Raw genomic sequence first — 20780 nt, 5'->3', positions numbered from 1 at the left:
GTGACTGTACAGTATATGATACAAAAACACACAGGGTAGTGTCTTCTAGTTGTATTTGGGATTCTATAAATGTACACATCTGCCCAATACTTGCCCTGTCATTTTGCAAGTCAACATTATTAGAGAACTAATCGCTTGCTAGACCATATATCACCAATATGTATTGAGAAGTTGTATTGGCACGGCTAGGTCTGTGCATGCTTCTTGAAGTGCATTAAACTATAACCTTTGATACACTTGAAATGCAGTTTTCTGGTCTCAGTCTTGGATGTGCTTCTTCATGATTATATCCTGTGCACCATGCTTGGAAAGATTCTCAGCAATGTTTACGACAACTTTGTAAAGTTGTCCCGACAGATTATTATTATTTAATTCCTTGCATCGTCATGAACATCTCAGTATATTTCATATATTCTGTGGTACACCATTCATGAAATCTATATCCTTTCTACATCACTCAGCTCTGGTGCCCTTCATGATTATTTTTAATCTCACTTGCCTAACACTATTTACCCTCATACATTCACCAGTTTATCTAGAAATCTGCTTAATAATCTGGGATATAAAGAGGAATAGGATTGGTTGTTCTTTGAAGCAGAATCTCTTTTATGTGATCAACTTGTGTGTTTTCAACAGGGGACTTTGCCTTGCTGTTTGAGATGGGCATGGAAAAGGCTCAGGCTGTGAAAATGATGGGGATGCTGTGGATCTTCAGCTTAGGTGGAGTTGTCATGGGAGTCCTGTTAGGTTCCATTCCTACTGCCTCACCTTGGATTTATTCTTTCACTGCTGGAGTCTTTATCTACTTAGCTTTAGTAGACCTGGTAAGTTATTCAGTTTCATGAATGTAATAACTTCTTACTAACCTTATTTATAATTTATTTTAAAGGCCAGTTTAACCACTAATATCTTTGTGTTGTTTATCTATTTTATTAATGTGCATATAGTAGTAAGGTCCAGATGAATGCAAAGTCAAACGAACTTCGTGTTTTAGGGTATGAAATTCAATGAGCATACATCTATTCATTTCAATGAGTAAAATTATTGGTAAATAAGCTACTCTTATTTTGATTTCTTTTTCACATTTACCACCACAGCTAATGTTACTTCCTAAATACAGTACACAAATTTTTCTACTTGTTTAAGTTCATTGTTGGCTACCATAATTTTTATTTTAGGATTTATTTTCAATTTGTAATATTTTTTTTCTGTAAAATTGTTATATTGTACAGGTTTACAACTGGATAGGCATGTATATAAATTTTGCAGGTATACACTTGGGACTGAAATTTTGTTTTAAAAGAACTCTAAAAATTAGTGTGTTCCCAAACCATACTAGATTCCATGAGATTCCTTGTACTGAACAGTAAAAAACCATAATTCTTGGCCCCCAAATTCGAAATCACTCTTAACTCGTAATCTTTTGCTATTACGAAAATAGTTAAAAATTTTGTAATATTTGGTAAAATTTCAAAATATGAGACATTTAGTAATACAGTATTACCCCGCTTTACGCGGTTTCACTTTCCGCGGTTTCACTTTCCGCGGTTTCACTTTCCGCGATTTCTCATATACGCAGTGCCTCGTCAGAACCGAACTTTCACTTTCCGCGGTGCATCTACTCATATACGCGGGAAGCAGCGCGGGCAGGATGCGCACAAGGTCGCCCAGTCATCAAAACATTACCGAGTTCTTCACCCGCTACCCACCACAGCCGGCCTAAGTCAGTGATAGTGAGGATATGGACATATATATGGACTTTGAGGGGTTTGACAAAGAGGCCCTGCAAGCCTATGTGGTGGATAGTGATACAATTGATACAAGTGATACAGGTGAGGGCCAATAATCTGCCCTCTGCCTCGGAATCAACCCCCCATCCCCGTGTGCCCAGCCATCTTTTCTACTAATGTAAGTGTTAAAAAACCTAATATTATTGATATTTCTCTTAATTATTAATTGTGTGTGCATACCATCATAAAGTTAAGATAATATTTTTACTACAACATAGTTGTGTGTCGTCAAAAAGTGGAGTTTGGGGGTCGGGCCAGTCTCTATTGGAATTAATCCCATATGTTCTGTTGTTCACTTTACGCGGTACCCTGTGGGTTCAATTGACCGCGTAAATCGGGGTACTACTGTACAGTATTACGATATACTGTACAGTATAATATTGTATATTTGAATTTTCGTAATATTTTTAAAAATTTCCGATTTTGAGATCTTAAAAAATATATGACGCATGTGTGGCCATGGCATGCGACCGCCGACTGCCTGCCTCAGTGTAAACATGTACTATACATGTCACGTGTGTCAGTTACGGTCAGTTCACATTATCAGTCGTGGAATGTACATCGTGTACACTGATAGTCTACCGTGCAAGCTTTTTTCACTTGTTTTTCCATCATTGCCCTGTCTGATATCCCTGGACCAAGCAACTAAATCTGGTACTGTACTTAGAAATGTTTAAATTTTGATTGGGCCAGATAACATAAAAATACCATCCCCCCTCCTCGGGAGGTGTCCCTCATATTTTGTACAATCTCATAATTCATAAGGGTTAGATCCTGTAATATTTAAAATTATGGAATTTTTACTGTTCTTGGTATGGTAGTTCCTGCAGAAGGAGAAGGATTGAACCTTGATGCCACACTTAACATGTGTGTTTTATGACTCATATTTGTTGTTCAGTTAAAGACCAGGTGGCAAGGTCAACACCTCATTTTTCAGTCACCTGGGCACCTGGTTGGATACTGTCTCACCTACTTCATTCACTCCTTCCTCCCTTATATAAGCACCAGCTTATTGCTAGGTTTGATTGAAAGGCTTCCATTGGGGAAGTGCACTGTGCATAGCACTTGGAGGTTAATGGCACTTCCTGTCTACTCTTTGTTGCTGGTTTGGGTAAACTGTTCTTGAGTCATCTGAGATTTGTTTCTATTTGTAAATGGATGATTGATTGTGAAACCCCACTTCATAATTGAGCAGGTATTTGACAACTCACATTCCTACCCTTCTCTTTTGGGCTTCTGGGGTGAGCTGGAATCAAGACATTGATCCTGTTGTCTGATTTTATTACTAAGCAACACATGAAGGTTGTGGAGGGCATTTGTTATGAATGACATCTCAAACCCCCATCATTATTAGGAACTTTGTATAGGTGGAAAGATTAAGTAATCTTTTGTGAAATTTAGTTTCAATCACCAAGTTAGGTCCTGGGACCCTGGGCTTTCTCCTTTTAGACTTGTTTAGGTATAAATGAGCACCCGATCCTTGATTAGTTATGAAATGAGATTTCAAGATCACTACTTAAATATTTTTCTTGTTTTTTTAAAATTACTTCATAAAGATTCACTGCTATATTTTATCAAAATTGAATTTGTTAATTTATTTAAATCCAGTTAGAAAAGGAAGTTGTGTATGGGGAGGTGCTGTTGTGATAAATACTTGCATAAGTAACAGTTGGTTATTTTGTCTAGCATAAAACAAGGAATTTTGTTGTTGTCCATGTATCATAATTCTAAGCATTTTCCCCCCAGTTGTCAGAGCTCCCAGTGAATCGAGGCGAGAAATTTAGCGTGGCACTCCAAATGTTTCTTCAGGGCCTTGGGATGTTGACAGGTGCCACCATTATGCTCTTCATTGCTATCTATGAACATGACTTAGAAGATCTGCTCAACCGCTCATTTTGATGATGTGATTATATTTTGTGATGTGTGTTAGTGTGAAATGTGGGTTTACTTGGGCTTGTTGTATAAGCTCCTGTGTGTGGGTACTTCTGGTTAGTTGCAGTGGAAATGATCAGTGAAATAATCTTTTGGAGTACTTTCTTTCAAGCCCAAAACTTGATGTGTAATGGAATTGGTCACTGGTGATATGATACAGCATAAATAAGAAATATGAATATGGGTGTTATTCCACTGAGGAAGCACAAGTCCCAAGCCATGTTAATGTTGTGGAGCTAGATCATTTGAGAAATCTTGATAATGTAGCCTAAACCTACTGTATATCTAGACTTTGCACAGCCATTTACATGAGTAAATCACTTAGATTGAAACTGAATTGAAAACTTGCCTTAAAATAATCTCAGATCTCATGCAATATGTGTTGGTGTTACAGTGTAAGTTCCTATGGTGCTTTTTTATTTCTGTTTTTTCTTCTCAGGAGGAAGGGTAGATAGATATTCATTGTAGATTTAATTTTTAGGAATAATGAACATTGTTTTACTTTTGAAACTAAGCCATATTATCATGGTTTATGGTTATCTATAAATGCATGGAGAACATTGTGTTAAGTATTTTGGTAGTGATGCAGCTGTAGCTCATCATATATTATATACTCCAGTTTGATAGTTATTTTTTAAGTGTGGTAGATTGCAGAGGGGCCATTGCTAACATTTATTTGTATTCCATTTTACTGATGAAAACGCTTATTATTTATGCCTACACAAGACATCTGTTACCTTCTTTCTTACTGTATTCAGATTTGCCCATGCATTTTACTTTGTTCTTGAAAGTCATGACTGTTCCATGAATGGTAGCTATTTCAGTGAAGTTACAATACTGATTTTTAGTCATTGTCATTATTTCATTATCAGCATTACCTGCTATGTGTAGAGAACAAGACGATATAGGTAAGAGTGTGAAAAATTAAGGAGTTTCAACTGCACTGGTACATCTTATGTACTTAAAATGGTCTATAAAGATCAAATCTTTACAATGTAGTAGTTTCTGGATATGTTACCTGCCATTTTATGTCAAGTGGTGGACCTCATGTTTTACTGTTGCATTTATCTTCTTGGTTTTCCCTTAAAGATGTAATTAGATGATCATTCTCGCCAGGAAGATACATAAATTAGGTGCTGACGTATGTAGAAACTTGTATAAAGAATCTCAAAAAACTGAATATTTTTAACTAATAAAAATAGTGAAACAAAGATACTGTGAAGTATTATGGTGTTTCTGACTAGATTTAGTGGTAGTCTCTATAGCATGGGAGAATTATCCCTGCACTGTTGGTAAGCAGAAGAGATTTGAACCTCATTTGACATTGATCATGACCCCCATATATTTGCAACTCATATTTTACTATAGCCTGAGGATATTTCATTCACAGCTTATAGGTGTCAACTTACTTTGTAATTAGGATTAAGCTGATTGAGTAGAGCAAGTTTACCGTTTATTTCATAATACATTTTTTTATGTGTTTAGAGTCAAAGTTGGTGTATAATGTGTACTGTAGAAGATTAGTTTTGTATTGAAAGATTCTGTACAATGTTAATGAATGTAATGGTATAAGTGGAAACTCTATTAAATGTATCAAATGTAAATGTTTTCTGGTAAAACTAAAGGAACATTTTTTACAGGTCAACAAATATTGGAAGGTGAAGGACTGGTAATGACAATCAGTTTAAACTTAAAAGAGGTTAATGAAAGTAACAGACCGGGTTCATGGAAAATGTGTAATTAAAAAAATATATATCCGAGGTCTGATCGAAAAGTATCCGACCTTTAGCAGGTGAAAAAAAAACAAGCTTTCTTACTGAGTTCAAACTTTAATCCCCTTCAAAGTAGGCCCCTTGGGACTCAACACACTTAGCCCAGCGGTCCTTCCATTGCTGGAAACATTTTGTAAAGTCAGTTTTTGGGATCGCCAACATGATCTTCGTCGCATTTTTCTTTATCTCATTTGTGTCCTCAAATTTCGAACCCTTCACCAGCATCTTAATTTTAGAAAACAGCCAAAAGTCGCAGGGAGCCATGTCAGGAGAATAGGAGCCTGCCGGACCTGTGTGATCCTGTGTTTGGCCAAAAAATCCTGGACAAGATGGGATGATGAGTGGGCTGGAGCCTTGTCGTGGTGGAGCTGCCAGTTCTCCGCCTCCCACAACTCTTGTCTCTTGCGACACACTGCATCCCGTAGGCAACGGAGAACTCCCCAGTAGTACTCTTTATTGATTGTTTGACCAAGCAATTAATAAAGAGTACTGCTGGGGAGTTTCATTATCAGAAATTTCACATTCATGGAGTAGACAAATTAGAGACCATATTTCTACTTGCACAAGATTTTCATGTTTATGAAATTCCGTGCAAGTACGAAGCATTCAGCCACACAAGAGACTGTGTTAGTTACATGCACTAATGTTTTCTCCTTCAGCACATTTTATGGATGACTCTTTTCAATATAACTGACCAGATAGATCGCTGTGTTCCCAGTAGGGTACTAACCCCAACGATCAAAGTGGATCATGGCTTGGTTTTGCTTTCAAATTGCGCACCTTTATTTTGCTGGGACTGCAAAGCCTCGCAGCTACTAAATTGGGGAAAAATTGTATGTAGTACTAACTGTAAGCCTCCCCACCACATTCCCGGTACCTTCCCCTATTATATCCGTCAGTAACTTTTTGATTGTGATGCTGTGTAGATGCCGCTCCTCCTCCTCTCATCCTTCCGCCTCCCCTGACCCTTCCTCACTTCCCTTCACTTGTCCCCCCCATCACTCCTGACCTCTCCTCAGTACCCGCCATTGGCCTCTCATCTCCCCTGACCCCTCCTCGCTACCCGCCATTTATCCCCCCATCTCCCCTGACCCTTCCTCACTTCCCTTCACTTGTCCCCCATCTCCCCTGACCCTTCCTCACTTCCCTTCACTTGTCCCCCCATTTTCCCTGACCCTTCCTCACTTCCCTTTACTTGTCCCCCCATCTCCCCTGACCCTTCCTCACATCCCTTCACTTTTCCCCGCATCTCCCCTGACCCTTCCTCACTACTTTCCATCTTATTTACTCATTCACCACCAGCATTATACTTTGCATTTTTTGTTATTTTTGTGTTTTCCATGTTCCTACACATTATTATTTTTTCCCTTTGGGGTAGTAACGATCCACTACTGGTATGTACAGGTATTTTTATTATACAGGTAACCCTAGTTTAGTGATCAGCACGCTTTCCTGAAAAATCGATCACTAAGTGACATGATCACAAAACAAGGGATACCTGTACCTATTTACAAACTAGAAACTTTTTTGTACCTATGAAAAGGTCTAAAAGTTACTTTTTTATTTTTGGGGGGTGGTTGACAGAAAGGGTGAAGTGGTCCATCATTGATGGTCCACTATGCCATTTAAATGGCCTATATAGGATTTTTTTCTGAATATTTTTATTTTGTGCATCTGAAGAAAGCAACACTGGGGACAATTTGCATACTTAAGGGGTTAAGTTATTTGAATATAATATAGTCACTTGGTAATCAGTGTTAAGTTTGTGTTAGACGTGGAGTGTACAGCCAGATTATGTAAGGCACTGTATACACACAATAACAGTTAACCCTCCAGCACATTGTTTTATTATTTACTATATGTACTTCATACCTTTATTATTACTGTTATTTTTTTACTGAATTCACGTCTTTAGATTGTGAAAAGAGTGGGTAAGATTGCATCCTTAATGTTTTCCTTTAAATTAATTAGATAAGCCTTCGCAATTTAAAAAATTTTGATATTCAAAGAGTGTTTTAGGAACTTCTCCCTTTTATTAATAGAGGAATAGTTGTATGGACAAGAAGAAATTAAAAATATTTTAAAGATATTTATGTATAAATCATTTGCGCACTGTAATTCAAGTACCCAAGATATGGAAAAAAAATTATGCATCATTTATACGCATTAGTCGGAACATCATCGTCATCATCGTTAATGTTTATGTGAGTTTAAAAGTGGTGTAGACATTTAACAAGATTGTAAGAAGACATTATAGTTAATGAATAGCAGTTGTATTAATCCTGTTGTGAATATTCAATCTGTATTGGTAGTAGATGTTGCATTCAATGAATATCATTTTCCCATTTATGTCTTTTCTTATTTTCTTGTTGGTACATGTGTTCTTTTTGCCTACTTTCATCATTTTTCGTGCTTGCTTGAGCAACTCGTATATTTACCCCAGACTCTTATCTCTGAAGACAAGCAAATGGCTGCCACCTCACCTATGTGATAAAAACTCAGATTTATTTATTTATTTATTTTTAAATTTTGCAAATATTTCAAGCCATTAACCCATTAACTGGCTAGCGATGCAGATTATCCTGCTAAGAGAGCCTGACAGTTTCCAGAGCTTCTCATTCTTAGCCACAACCCCTTGTGTAATGCACAGTCCGGCCTCCCACATATGTTTATAAATAACGTCGTATTGATCCTGCAGCATTTTTATAATACATTTATGTACATATATCTTGTACAACCAATCCAAAAAGTATTGAGACCCCAGGCAAACCAACCTAACCCAACCCAACCCAACAGATACATGAACGAGTGTGAGATTATCCCTCATTTTATATTCTAGTGGACCTCTGGGTCTCTTCTATTTAGATTGGAAGAGGCTATTTAACTGGGAATTCCCACCTGGGGAAATGGGAGGTTATGTAGTCAGGAAACCAATCATGACTAGCTGGTTTGCTCAGCGATTTCTCTTCCACTACTGAACACATTTTGTTTTCTGATATCCTTCAACTAAATTCTCAACATCTTGACATGTATCAAATTTTGAACCTTTGGTTAATTTATCCATTGTAATCTATACATAATTACTGTATGCACAAATAAACTACAGGAACAAGATCTTTCATGTATCATGTCTTCAAGCAAACTATGTACAGTACTAACACACCATTTTTAACGGAGCCTCAGCCAATGGAATTTTGATTAATGGACAGTAAAAAATATTCAGTTAATAAATACTGTCTAATAGTAATTAAAGTTTCATTTAAGAAAAATCAATCAACCATTAGTGTAAAAGAACCAATGATATAGTCCACCGCCATCTTTGTTGATTACTCCTCTAAGTCAATCAACGATTGTCTCAAAATGTAAATAGTAGCCCGCCAAGATTCGTGTCTGTTTTATCATGGTAGGTCTTCATATTTTTGCTATCTACTTGTGTTTGGTGAATGTTTTTTGCCCATTATGACTAGGAAATGGCTTGCAAGTGCATCTGTTTGTAAACCAGCCAAGGTGCCCAGGAAAGTCATTACTGTACTATGGACATAGGAAGGGTTGAGGCAGACTAGTGTCAGGTCGGAGTAGTAGGTGCACAGTAGGAGCGAGGCAGCAGTGGTAAACCACGCATCAAGCTCCAAAAAATTAACTGGTGAGTGTTACTTATTAAATTTTGTTTAATTTATTAATGATGTTAACAAACTCGTCATTGGAATGTAAAAGTTAAGTGTTGTCACCTCGTAACAGCCATTTTTTTATTTTTTTTTATTATCTTTGTGCTGGAGTGGTTTGCTTGCTGCACTTTTCGTACGGAGAACATTTAATCAGTACAGGTATTTAGTCATTCTACAAGAAAATAGTCGTACTATATAAAGGGAGTTATTTATCATTTCAACTACTTAATTGAATTTTTAGCAAGAACACATCTCCATAAACACCATGTTATAATTGCTTCACTTAACAGACATTTCACTTAGTGAACCAGCCTCAAGAATGTATCTCATCTGTTATAAGCGGTATGATAGTACAAAGGGAGATGTACAGAGTATGTAGTATCTTTATAATATCCAATTCATAAACCAAGGTCTGAATGTTCTCTGACCTGACCACCTGAGAAACATGAAGTCATGCGGGGAAATATGTTTGAATAGGACAAGATTTTTTTGTTAATTTAGAAAAATGTCTGGCTGGTAGGAGAGGTGCAATCCTATGGTCACAGCTCCTACCAGCCAGGTCAAGAACGGAGTCTATTTTTTCAGCATTACACAACCTTCACAATGCATTTGACTTCATAAATAAATTTTTTTTTTGGTGGTAGAATAAACGACAAACAGGAAACTAAATCTTTCACATTTGAAATGATAACCCAAGTTTATATTAATTTTATCAAAAAATTTTTTTTATAATAAGAGATATATACCAGGTAACAATGGTGTAATTCTTGATTGGCACAGGAATTAGCAGAGAATACTATCACTGAGCATACTAGCTTGTCATGACTGGGAATTCCTGGCTAATTAGCTACTTCCTTATGGGTTGGCTCTACAAGAGATTATCTATTTTTCTGAATGAAAAGAGCAATGATATTTTACATTAATTTCAACCAGTAGGTGTATTCTTATTCCTGTGGCTGACTGTACGCTTTATAATTCACAAATCTTGGTTTGCTTTTTTCACTGCTGCTCCCACTTGTTACTCTGCCTTCAGTGACTGATATATCATAATGCCTGTCAACAATATCCAGGAAAGTGTTATTAACGGAATAATTGTATTTAGGGTGCAGAGTCTTATATTTTGTAATGTTAAGGAGCATTGCCAGTCTTCAAAGTATATCTTGGATGAAAGTTGTCTCACCAAGTATACACAAGGAAGCAAAAGTAAAGACATAAAAATGGTAAAATAATAGTCATTGGAAGTCTAATATTGAGTACTGTTTGTACGTCAGACAAGCAAGTATAATAATGCAGATGAAATGTTACATTTACATAGAATTCTATATCTGATACCTGTACAGGTTACATTCACTGTCTTACTGTATTCTGTCAACAGATAACATACAATTAACCTTTTTCTTTATCATCATGGTCTTGCTACTGTGTGAATCTTCACAAATTTTTTAATCAGTGTACATCCACTAAAAAATTTTTCGGCATCCGTGTCATATTGTATCACACCATAAGGGTGCCGAATAATTTTATAGTAGGTGTACATTAATCCACACTAAGACAGAGTTTCCTTTCAATATTTTATACTCTTTGTTGAAGAAGGGGGGATGTACCCTTATTTTTATGTTTATGTGCATTATACCTGTATTGTCACCAGTGACAAACAAGTTTTAGCTGTGTACTGTATCCTCTCTTGAATTATGGTAACAAATATTTATTTTTTCAATGAGGATGCCGAGGTATTCAAATAATTTTATTTTATTCTCAAAACTGAATTGATCCGATCAGATCAGTAAAAATGCATACCTGTCCTAGATATATTTTCAAAAATTTGAGAAATGCAATCTGTGATTTTTTTTCTTTTTTTTTAGTCAACCCATTTTTCCATAACCTTTAAACTCCAAGGAGCATATCATCCAGTCCTGATATACAGCTTGGGGATGTTTTGTACTTTTTATATATTGTTGTATACCGTATTGTTTTTATATTACATTTTCCCCTGGTTAGTTGGGAAAGGATGCAACCCAAACTGTTTTAAAGTACATTTAAAGTAAATTTGCTGTGTTAGTGATTTACTTTAACTTATACAGTAAAACCTGGAAGAATTTTAAAAATTATGCTAAGTTATACCAGTTGAAGTTAAGAATAATTAAAGAACTAATGGAGAAAATGGTGTTAGTTACAAGCCAACATTAAATTAAACTACAAACCAAAACACCCACTTATGAATACTGTATTAAGGGGTCCCTGACTTCTGAGCGCCAATACAAACTGGGTTAAACTGGAAATTTCCAGTATTTTATTTAGCTGATGACTTATTTTTTTTGCTTTTCGTTTACTGTATTTTTGTTTATTATTTCTTTTTCTCTTAAATTAAGTGATTTTAGTTGTATATAAGGACTAAGGCTATGATATACTGTAGTGGGATTTTAAACTTTGTTCTGTAAGTACGGTATGCGCAAGCATGTGTTCCAACTTGAATTACAAATCCAACTTAAGAACGTCCTCAGGAACGGAACCCGTTCATAACCCGGGGACCCTCTGGCACATTAAAAAAATGGATTCAATAGATTGAATATTAAAAGAAAGAAGAAGTTGTTTCCTGTACTCTTTGACAAGATGCATACTGGCAGACAGTTTTCCCTGGTTGCAGGCGATGTAAAACTCTAATTTTGAGTCCCAGGATCAAAATTTCTACCAAGCCATGCTAAAGTCATGGGTACATGATGTTGGCCTTTTGTTGTTCCCTGGAATTACTATAGTGGGGATTGATTACAAAAGCCACTACACTGGCATGATATTGCAAATTTAAACTGGACACTAGAGGGGTGTTGTGTGTATGAGGACCCTACTACAGTATATACAATTACTCAGTTTGGTCATGACTTAGTTGCTTTTTTTTTTTTTTTTTTAAGCTTATTTCTTAAATTTACCTGATTTTTATCTTTTTATTATACCTTTATATGTATTAAAAACAGTCATTATGCATATCATTTATGTACAGTACTGTTTCATGATAATTTAATGCTGAATGTTAGTAATTAATGTTTGTATGTACTGTACAGGTTACTGTATATGCATTTTCATTATACTCTACCTGTACATTGTCAAAGTCTATATATACGGTACTTAATTTATGTACTTATTGTAACCTACTTTTTTCATTAGGCCACCAATACTTTGTTGTTGGTTTTTACTTACACTTAAAACTCACATACTGTACATGGCATATATTTTGGACCAAAGGAAAAAACTGAATGTTGCATTTTTATCATTTTTTATTTCATTTTTGAACACCATTAGATTATAGATTGCAAATCTCACTATTGTGATTTTACTGTACAGTACATATAGTATGTAAAAGAAATATGCTGGTATGAAACTATTTAAGTACTTTACTTAAATCAATAAGTTCTCCTGTCTTCCCAAACTAACACTGATATTTTGTAGTATGTTCCAAGTATTTCATCTGAAATAGGAAATCCAGTATAGTAAACAACTTTTAAATGTGTCCCTGCCATTTATTTACAAAATTTTTATTTTGACTATTGTTATTATTTGGGTTTGTTTCACTTAGGAAAAAAGGATCAATATATTTATTGAATATGCCAAAGGCTTTTCCCTGTAACAAAGGCTCAACACTTCCTTCCTAAAAGTTAATATTAGTACTGTATACTTTTTCACACAAGCTGACAACTACCCTCACCAAGATGAGAGCCTCTCACCATTGCATCTTTTTTCACAGGTCTTCCTTATAATTTAGTCAGAAACCTTTCCTCTTACAACACTCTTGGCAGAGTCTCCCCAACTAAAATTATTCCCTACAGTCCTTCATTTTTTTACTTTAATTGTAGCACCCTTCTGAACTCTTCTGTAACCTAAACATTATCTACATATATAGTACATGATAAACTTATGCCTGTACTTCTGTACAGTACTTGTTGCATGAATATACAGTATTGTGTGAGTCATTGAATCCTTTAAATCTTGGTAAATTATCATTACTGTGCTTTCCTGTTTTGAATGAAAGTACTGTACTTTACTTTACACTATTGGTGTTTCTGTACTACTGTAGCTAAACACTTTCTTAGCTCTACAGTTCCCATTAATGTAAATGGAATTTTTGTGCTGTACAGTGTATTACATACCTTGTTTTTTATGCGGCCTCTATCCGTCACTTGTTTCTGTATTTTTCATACATACAGTATACAGTAGATTGTAATATAAAAGACAAACTGTTAACTCATCCTTATCACCTGCCAATTCCTTATCACCAGCCATTTCATGCATCATAGATTCCCTTCTAAATACAGTACAGGTATGTTAAAAAATTCTCAGCGTGTTTCTTCCATTTCTACCAATGTTTTGTCTTCTCAATGTTTAATCCTTTGTTATTTGATACAGTACATTAATTTTTAACTCCATTACCTCAATGTGTACCTTTTGTTCACCAAGCTGCTTACACCTCTTTTTTGTTTTCTTCTTCATTCACTTTGTTAATCTGTGTGACCACTCTCTAGTTAATATTATACTATAGTGTATTATTATTCCTAGTTATTTTTTCCGTATTTAATCTTACAATTACTTTATCATGCCTCTCTAATCTCACTCCACCTTTTGCTTACATAACTTTAACAAATTAGCATTAAGACTTCAACTACAGTACAGGCATTTTAGATATTTCTTTTAGGTGTTCAGCACTTGGAGGCTTAAGGATAACAAGTTTGCATGTTCCACCTGTTTTGACTTCTGGGAAAACCATACATAATACAGACAGGTTGAATACAGTTCTGACTATTAGTTGTGGCAGCTCCACAAAAATATACAAAATGTTATAGTACAGTACTGTATGCTTTATAGTTGCATTTTTTTTTTTTTTTGGTTTTCATGTATTTTTATCTTGGTGTCAGCTCTAAATATTGTAGACAAGATATACAGGGTGTCCCAAAAGTCTCTTAACAGTTTTACATATTTATTACTAAAAACCAAAGGGGATATAGTAATACAGTTTGTTGCATCATATTCCTTAGTTAATTGATTTTTTTTCTTTCCAGGTACAATGGATTTGAGAGGTATTGTCTTGGTGGAGAAGATAGGGAGTAACAATAGCATCTAATCAAGAGAAGAGCAATGTGCTGTCTGCTTTGCAGAGAGCAAATCAATGAAAACAGTGCAAAGACAATACTACCAGATGTATGGTAAGGAGCCATCGTCAAAACCCAGCATTCGGGCATGGTTTTAAAAGTTTCTGGAAACAGGTAGCATTTGTGACTTGCCTCAACGTGGACGCCCAAGGATGTCTGAAGAGTCCGTTGAATCTGTTCAGGAAGCATTCCAACAAAGTCCTAGAAAGTCTGTTCGCGCTGCATCAATGAAGCTTCATCTGCCTAAGACATCTGTACACTGAGTACTCCATAAAACACTTTGCACTGTTGTCATTGATTTGCTCTCTGCAAACCAGACAGCACATTGCTCTTCTCTTGATTAGATGCTATTGTTACTCCCTATCTTCTCCACCAAGACAATACCTCTCAAATCCATTGTACCTGTAAAGAAAAAAATCAATTAACTAAGGAATATGATGCAACAAACTGTATTACTATATCGCCTTTGTTTTTAGTAATAATTATGTAAAACTATTAAGAGACTTTTGGGACACCCTGTATACCAATGAGTGTAAAAATATAGTTCTATCAGTTTTGATAAAATGTTCATATTGTACACATAAGTATATAATATTCTTGTTATCTGTTGTCTTATAAGCACTTTATTCATTCAGCATGGTACTCTGAAAAAAATCAGTACTTGGTATACAGTATTTTAATACAGGTAGAAATATGCTTATTTGTGCATTGTATAGTGACATACCTCTTCCTGTACTTACATAGTTAAGAGTTGATACTTCACATAGGAAGGTAAAGTACAGACATGTTTTCAGTGAAATATCATCCTTTGATGTCACTCTCCATACTCTCTTAATTCTGTTGGTCAATGGGTTGTTGTTATTGCCTCCTTTACTTTCTACCTCTGTGGCTTCCATTACTTCTTGTGGCTTTTATATGTGTGATATTATCTTCTGAAGGTTCTTACTCACACTTTATCCACTATTAGTGTATAGTAACATCAAGCAAAGGTAAAATATTCTCTTTTCATCATATTAGTACAGCACAGTATATGTGTCAGAATAGCTTGACCTTTATGCCTTTATCCTTAGGATGAAATCTGTCTTGTAATCTTTTAAGTAAATATTACATAATCATATTTTCACAATAATGTATACATACAGTATATATGCCACATTATAGTCTGATACAGTAGACAGATTTATGGTTTAATATTTTTGAAGCCTTAAGAATTATAAAAAAAAATTGTATCTCTGTACTTCATTCATTCGTAACCTCATATAGACCAGCAGCTACAGACCATTACTTGTTAGTAATGTTTTCATGGTTATTATCTCATTATAAATTCTCAATATGTACATTGTGAATAAAGTCGCGCATTTTTTATTACGTAGTTCCTCTCGGTATTGAAGGGTGAATGACATTACCAGTGTTTGTAGTTAATACAAAGGACTCTTCACCTACCTTATTAATGAACCTGTATTAATTAATAGAGAACTGTGTATGGAAGAGGATATGAGTTTTGTTTGAACAGAATTGTCAGACATGTTAGTTATTAGATGTGTGGACACATCTTGTGTCAGCTCACTAGCTAAAGGTTGGGCACCGCTGCTACTATGCCTCGTAAAGTCACCCATAGCCACTGATAGTTTAGTTAAACTCATGTACAATTGCCAAATGATGTAAACGAGCTAACTACCATTATTGGCTAGCATTCTTCCCACTTTGCAGTTCATGAAATCTCTTGTACTGATGACTTACTTTAATATTCTGAATTGATAGAACCCACTGATTCTGTCTTTTGGGAAAGGGTATTGGGAAGTCTCCAAACAAATTTTATTTTTAGTACTTTAATATAAATTTATACTAATACAATATACACATCCATATTATAATTATTGTATACAACATATCGTAATGCTCTTCAAAATTTCAAAAGAATGTTAAGATGAAACATTGAAGAATTAAAAGAAAATCTGATATTGTAGAAAAACAGGTAAAATATTTTAACATACCTTTAGAGGCTACTTGAGCAAAATTATTTATACTGTAATACATCATAGTGGTAACACAATAAATTTCTGCAGTATTCCAAGTCCACTGTATTTTTAAATTCCTAACGGTACATCCTGGCAACTATTTATTGTGAAAATTTTTTGAGTTGACATTTATCCCTTAGGGAGTCCCTGGATTATGAACGGGTTCTGTTCTTGAGCACGTTGTTAAGTCAGATTTGTACGTAAGTTGGAGCACATGCTATTTGCATACTGTACTTACAGAACAATGTTTAAAATCCCACTACCGGGTATATCATGGCTCAAGTTCTTATATACAGTACATCTAAAATCACTTAATTTAATACATAGAAGAAATAGAATGACAAAATACAGTAAATGAAAGTAAAAAAAAAATAAGTCATCAGGTAAATAAAATACTGTACAGCGAGTTCTGCTATAACGTGTGTTTTGACAACGCGAATTTGCTCGAACGCGATTTATGAATTGAGGAACGATATTTGTAAAACGCGAACTCATTTGCTCTAACGCGATTCCACTCGAACGGTTGTTGTGGCTTCAGTTCACGTTCGACATCACATATTCAATTGATTTATGTGTTTTGTTTGTGAAGAATTGCAGAAATAATTTATGTAATATTTATGTATACAGTAAACCACTCACAAGGTCCTACAGTACCACTAATTATTTTATACTGAAACTTACGTTTGGGAAGCTGGGTTAAAATGAAGATTACCGGTATATTAAAATAATAAAAATGTATTATAATCCAGTCTAACATACCGTAATAAACACAGCTGCTATCATCACCACCCCTCACCCCCATTTGCCAGTGACAAGAAAGGGAAAGTGACCTTGACTGACCGCCTGTGGCTATTTTTAGCCGTCCTTGTGTTGGGAGGTGGTCAGTAATGCATATCTGTATATTTACTGATCATAATACTTATCTCTTATAAATAATTCATTTAAAATTTATTTTTTTGCAAAGAATATTCAGTAAATGACTGCATTAATTCTTGAAACTACCTACAGTGGTAAATTTAGGATATGAATAATGAACAGAAGTCACATCATGGATTCGTTGTTTGGTCCTTAACGATCACCATAAATGTAGCCTCCCTTTGTCGCGAAACACGTATATAAATTAAAGAAAATACTTGCAGTATATTTAATATATTACAGTATATTATATATAAACAAATAAACAAATAAATTCAAATTACCTTCTCATCCTGTGTTATATACAGAAATACTTGAGTCCCTGAGCGAGTACACAAAAAGAAAACGGAGGACTAAGACATCCTGAAGTGGTAGAGAACGACACCTACTGGGGGACTCAAACGGCTCTCATGTTTTGTGGGCGCTCTAGCATAATATGAATATGTAAATTACAATTTACATATATATATATATATATATATATATATATATATATATATATATATATATATATATATATATATATATGTAAATTGTAAAAATTTAAATAAAAGAAAAACTAAATACGTAGCGTTTAAAGTGTTAAAGTGTACTGTACAGTGTTGTGGCTTGGCTCAGTGTTTACAGTTCACGTTCGACATCACTTGTTGAATTGATTTATGTGTTTTGTTTGTGAAGAATTTGCAGAAATAATTTATGTAATATTTATGTATACAGTATACCTGTACAGTATATGTAAAATGTAAAATTTTAAATAAGAGAAAAACAAAATACATAGCGTTTTAGACCCGCGCGCTCTGTTTACTTCACACTGTTTGAAGTTTTTAAGTGTCCTCAGTGAATTCTGATTACTGTTTCTCCAATTTTGTGACTATGGAAAAGAAGAATATCTCTGGGAAGCACTCTGGTGATCGCATTTCCGGTGGTGATCGTAAAAGAAAGGCTATAACACTTGAAGAAAAGCTTGATGTTTCATGACTCCTCAGCCTCAACATCACCCTTCTCCCCCATCAAGTTATACTCATATTTTTTCAAGGTAAAGTGTAACATTTACTGTATGATTTCATTATTAGATATGAATGTAACATTTATTTAGACTGTGCTATCCTTTGTGTTAGGCTAACTACGAAATTTTTTTTCGATTTGGAGTAATCTGCACCTAACCCAATTTTCTCCATAAGCCCTGTTATTTCTATTACACGAATTTCTATAACACGATGTTTTACAAGAACACAACTATCGCGTTATAGCAGAACTACCTGTACGTATACTGTAAATTTCCAGTTTAACCCCGTTTGTATCGGCGGGCATTCGTAGGTCGGGTACCCCCTGTACTGTGTGTACTGTACTCGAGTATAACCTTATTTTTTCAATCAAATTTTTATGTAAAATGTAGTGGGTCAGTGACTGTATAAATGCAATTGTTTGAAGGGTTAAAACTCGTGCATTTATGTGGGTCATTTACAATGAATGATAGCTACCTGGTATAGTACATGTTCATGGTAGGCTAACCTTACCAGTAAGCTCCTTTATCCTGGGCTTGCCTGCCATACCCCTATATTCTTTGTTACTACATGAAGAGCAGAACCTCATTCAGTACATAAGCCACTTTAAATCTACAAGTACCTGATACAAAGGAAGATTTACAGGTACAGTTCAGTAATTTTCTTTTCATTTCTTTCTGTTTACATTGTCGGGGAATTTTCAACCATTCCCCACTTGTGTGTTATATGTACAGTATTACCCCGCTTTCCGCGATTTCTCATTTACGCGGTGCCTCGCCAGAACCGAACTTTCACTTTCCGCGATTTCTCATTTACGCGGTGCCTCGCCAGAACCGAACTTTCACTTTCCGCGGTGCATCTACTCATATACACGGGAAGCGGTGCAGGCAGGATGCACACAAGGTCGCCCAGTCATCAAAACATTACCGAGTTCTTCACCCGCCACCCACCACAGCCGGCCTAAGTCAGTGATAGTGATAGTGAGGATATGGACATATATGGACTTTGAGGGGTTTGACAAAGAGGCCCTGCAAGCCTATGTGGTGGATAGTGATACAAGTGATACAGGTGAGGGCCAATAATCTGCCCTCTGCCTCGGAACCAACCCCCCATCCCTGTGTGCCCAGCCATCTTTTCTACTAATGTAAGTGTTAAAAAAACTAATATTATTGATATTTCACTTAATTATTAATTGTGTGTGCATACCATCATAAAATTAAGATGTAATTTTTACTACAACGTAGGTATTGTGTCTGAAAAAGTGGAGTTTGGGGGTCGGGCCAGTCTCTATTGGAATTAATCCCATATGTTCTGTTGTTCACTTTACGCGGTTTTCACTTTCCGCGGTACCCCATGGGTTCAATTGACCGCGTAAATCGGGGTACTACTGTACACACAATCCTGCATACAAAATGTGCAAAAAATAAGTGATAATTATCATATAGGAATAAATATTTCTTCCATGTGCTAGAGTTAGTAAGTTAAGCGGTGGAGGGGGGGTCAGTGGAGTGTGGGAGCACTGTTGCTAGGGGTAGGCAGAGGAAGTGTAGCTGTGTTGGTAAGGCGAGCACTGAGGCCAAATGACCAAGAGACTGATGCAGTGTGTGTACAGTGCGCTAAATTGTATAATTTGGGCTTTTTTATGCTTTTATTATTGCTATATTTATATGCTTTCATTACTATTTTTATATACCTACAGTTTAAGTTTTGATGTTACAGTGTACAGTTAGATCTACATTTAGGGGTGAATCTAGCAAAATTTATAAAAACAGTATTTTCTCGATTTAACGAACTAATTCGAGCCACCCCTGTTCATTATACCAAAATTTCTGCGCAATCGACCTTTTTGTTATGTTTGCATGATTTACTGAACTACTGTATTTCACTAAATCAAGCGGCATTCCGTTAAATTCCGTGCCAAACGTGTCACTTGGTACTTGGGGTTTGTTTACATCCGCTCAGTCTGTGTCCTGCAGCAACTCTGTGTGTTATTCACTGCTCTTTTAACTCGCCTCCTTCCCTGCCATATTTCACTGGATTTACTGTTATTACTTTTTCCTCTTCACCATGGATCAGCTCGTTAGCTGCTTGGGCAATTGGTCACGTCTCAGCTATGCACTGTTGGCAAGTACTGGGCGTGTGTTGGCTCTTGAATGTATCTGAACCTGCTCCAGTGCTTGTCAAGTCTGGTCTTGAAAGAGCTTACACTCGGTGCCGTCACAACACGGCAGATTGTTCCAAGAGTTCACAACTCTCACTCCAAAAAAGTTACCCCTCAGTTTTGGGGCTAGCGGCTTCTTAAAGATTGAGCTGTGACCCCTTCTGGGGTGAGCATCTGCCAGCCTCAGGTAAGGACACTCAACTGAATAGTGCCCTTTGAGATATTTATACACCTCAATTAGGTCCCCCCTTGCCCGTCTGTAGTATAAGCTAGGCAATTGCAGGCACTCGAATCTCTCAGGGTAGCGGAGGTGCCGAAATGCTGGCACCAGCCAGGTGGCCCTCCTTTGGGCATTTTCAATCAACTGACAATCCCTAGCATACGGTAT

General features: G+C 35.9%; 1 protein-coding gene across 4 annotated transcripts in view; it reads left to right on the top strand.

The window, feature by feature from the left end:
- The window catches only part of LOC121871053 (zinc transporter foi-like), a 66061-nt gene extending 58732 nt beyond the window's left edge, over positions 1-7329 (top strand). For all 4 annotated transcript variants that reach the window (XM_042373147.1, XM_042373150.1, XM_042373146.1 and 1 more), the window contains exons 11-12: positions 637-824; positions 3537-7329. In XM_042373147.1, the coding sequence (XP_042229081.1) occupies positions 637-824; positions 3537-3689 (341 nt within the window). In that variant the 3' untranslated portion in view covers positions 3690-7329. The remainder of the gene's footprint in view (positions 1-636; positions 825-3536) is intronic.
- Positions 7330-20780: the final 13451 nt, after the last annotated feature.

This window comes from Homarus americanus, unplaced genomic scaffold, assembly GCF_018991925.1.
Source record: "Homarus americanus isolate GMGI-L3 unplaced genomic scaffold, GMGI_Hamer_2.0 scaffold52512, whole genome shotgun sequence".
Lineage (NCBI taxonomy): Eukaryota > Metazoa > Arthropoda > Malacostraca > Decapoda > Nephropidae > Homarus > Homarus americanus.
Note: the sequence above shows the minus strand (reverse complement) of the source record. Positions and strands in the feature narration are given on the sequence as shown.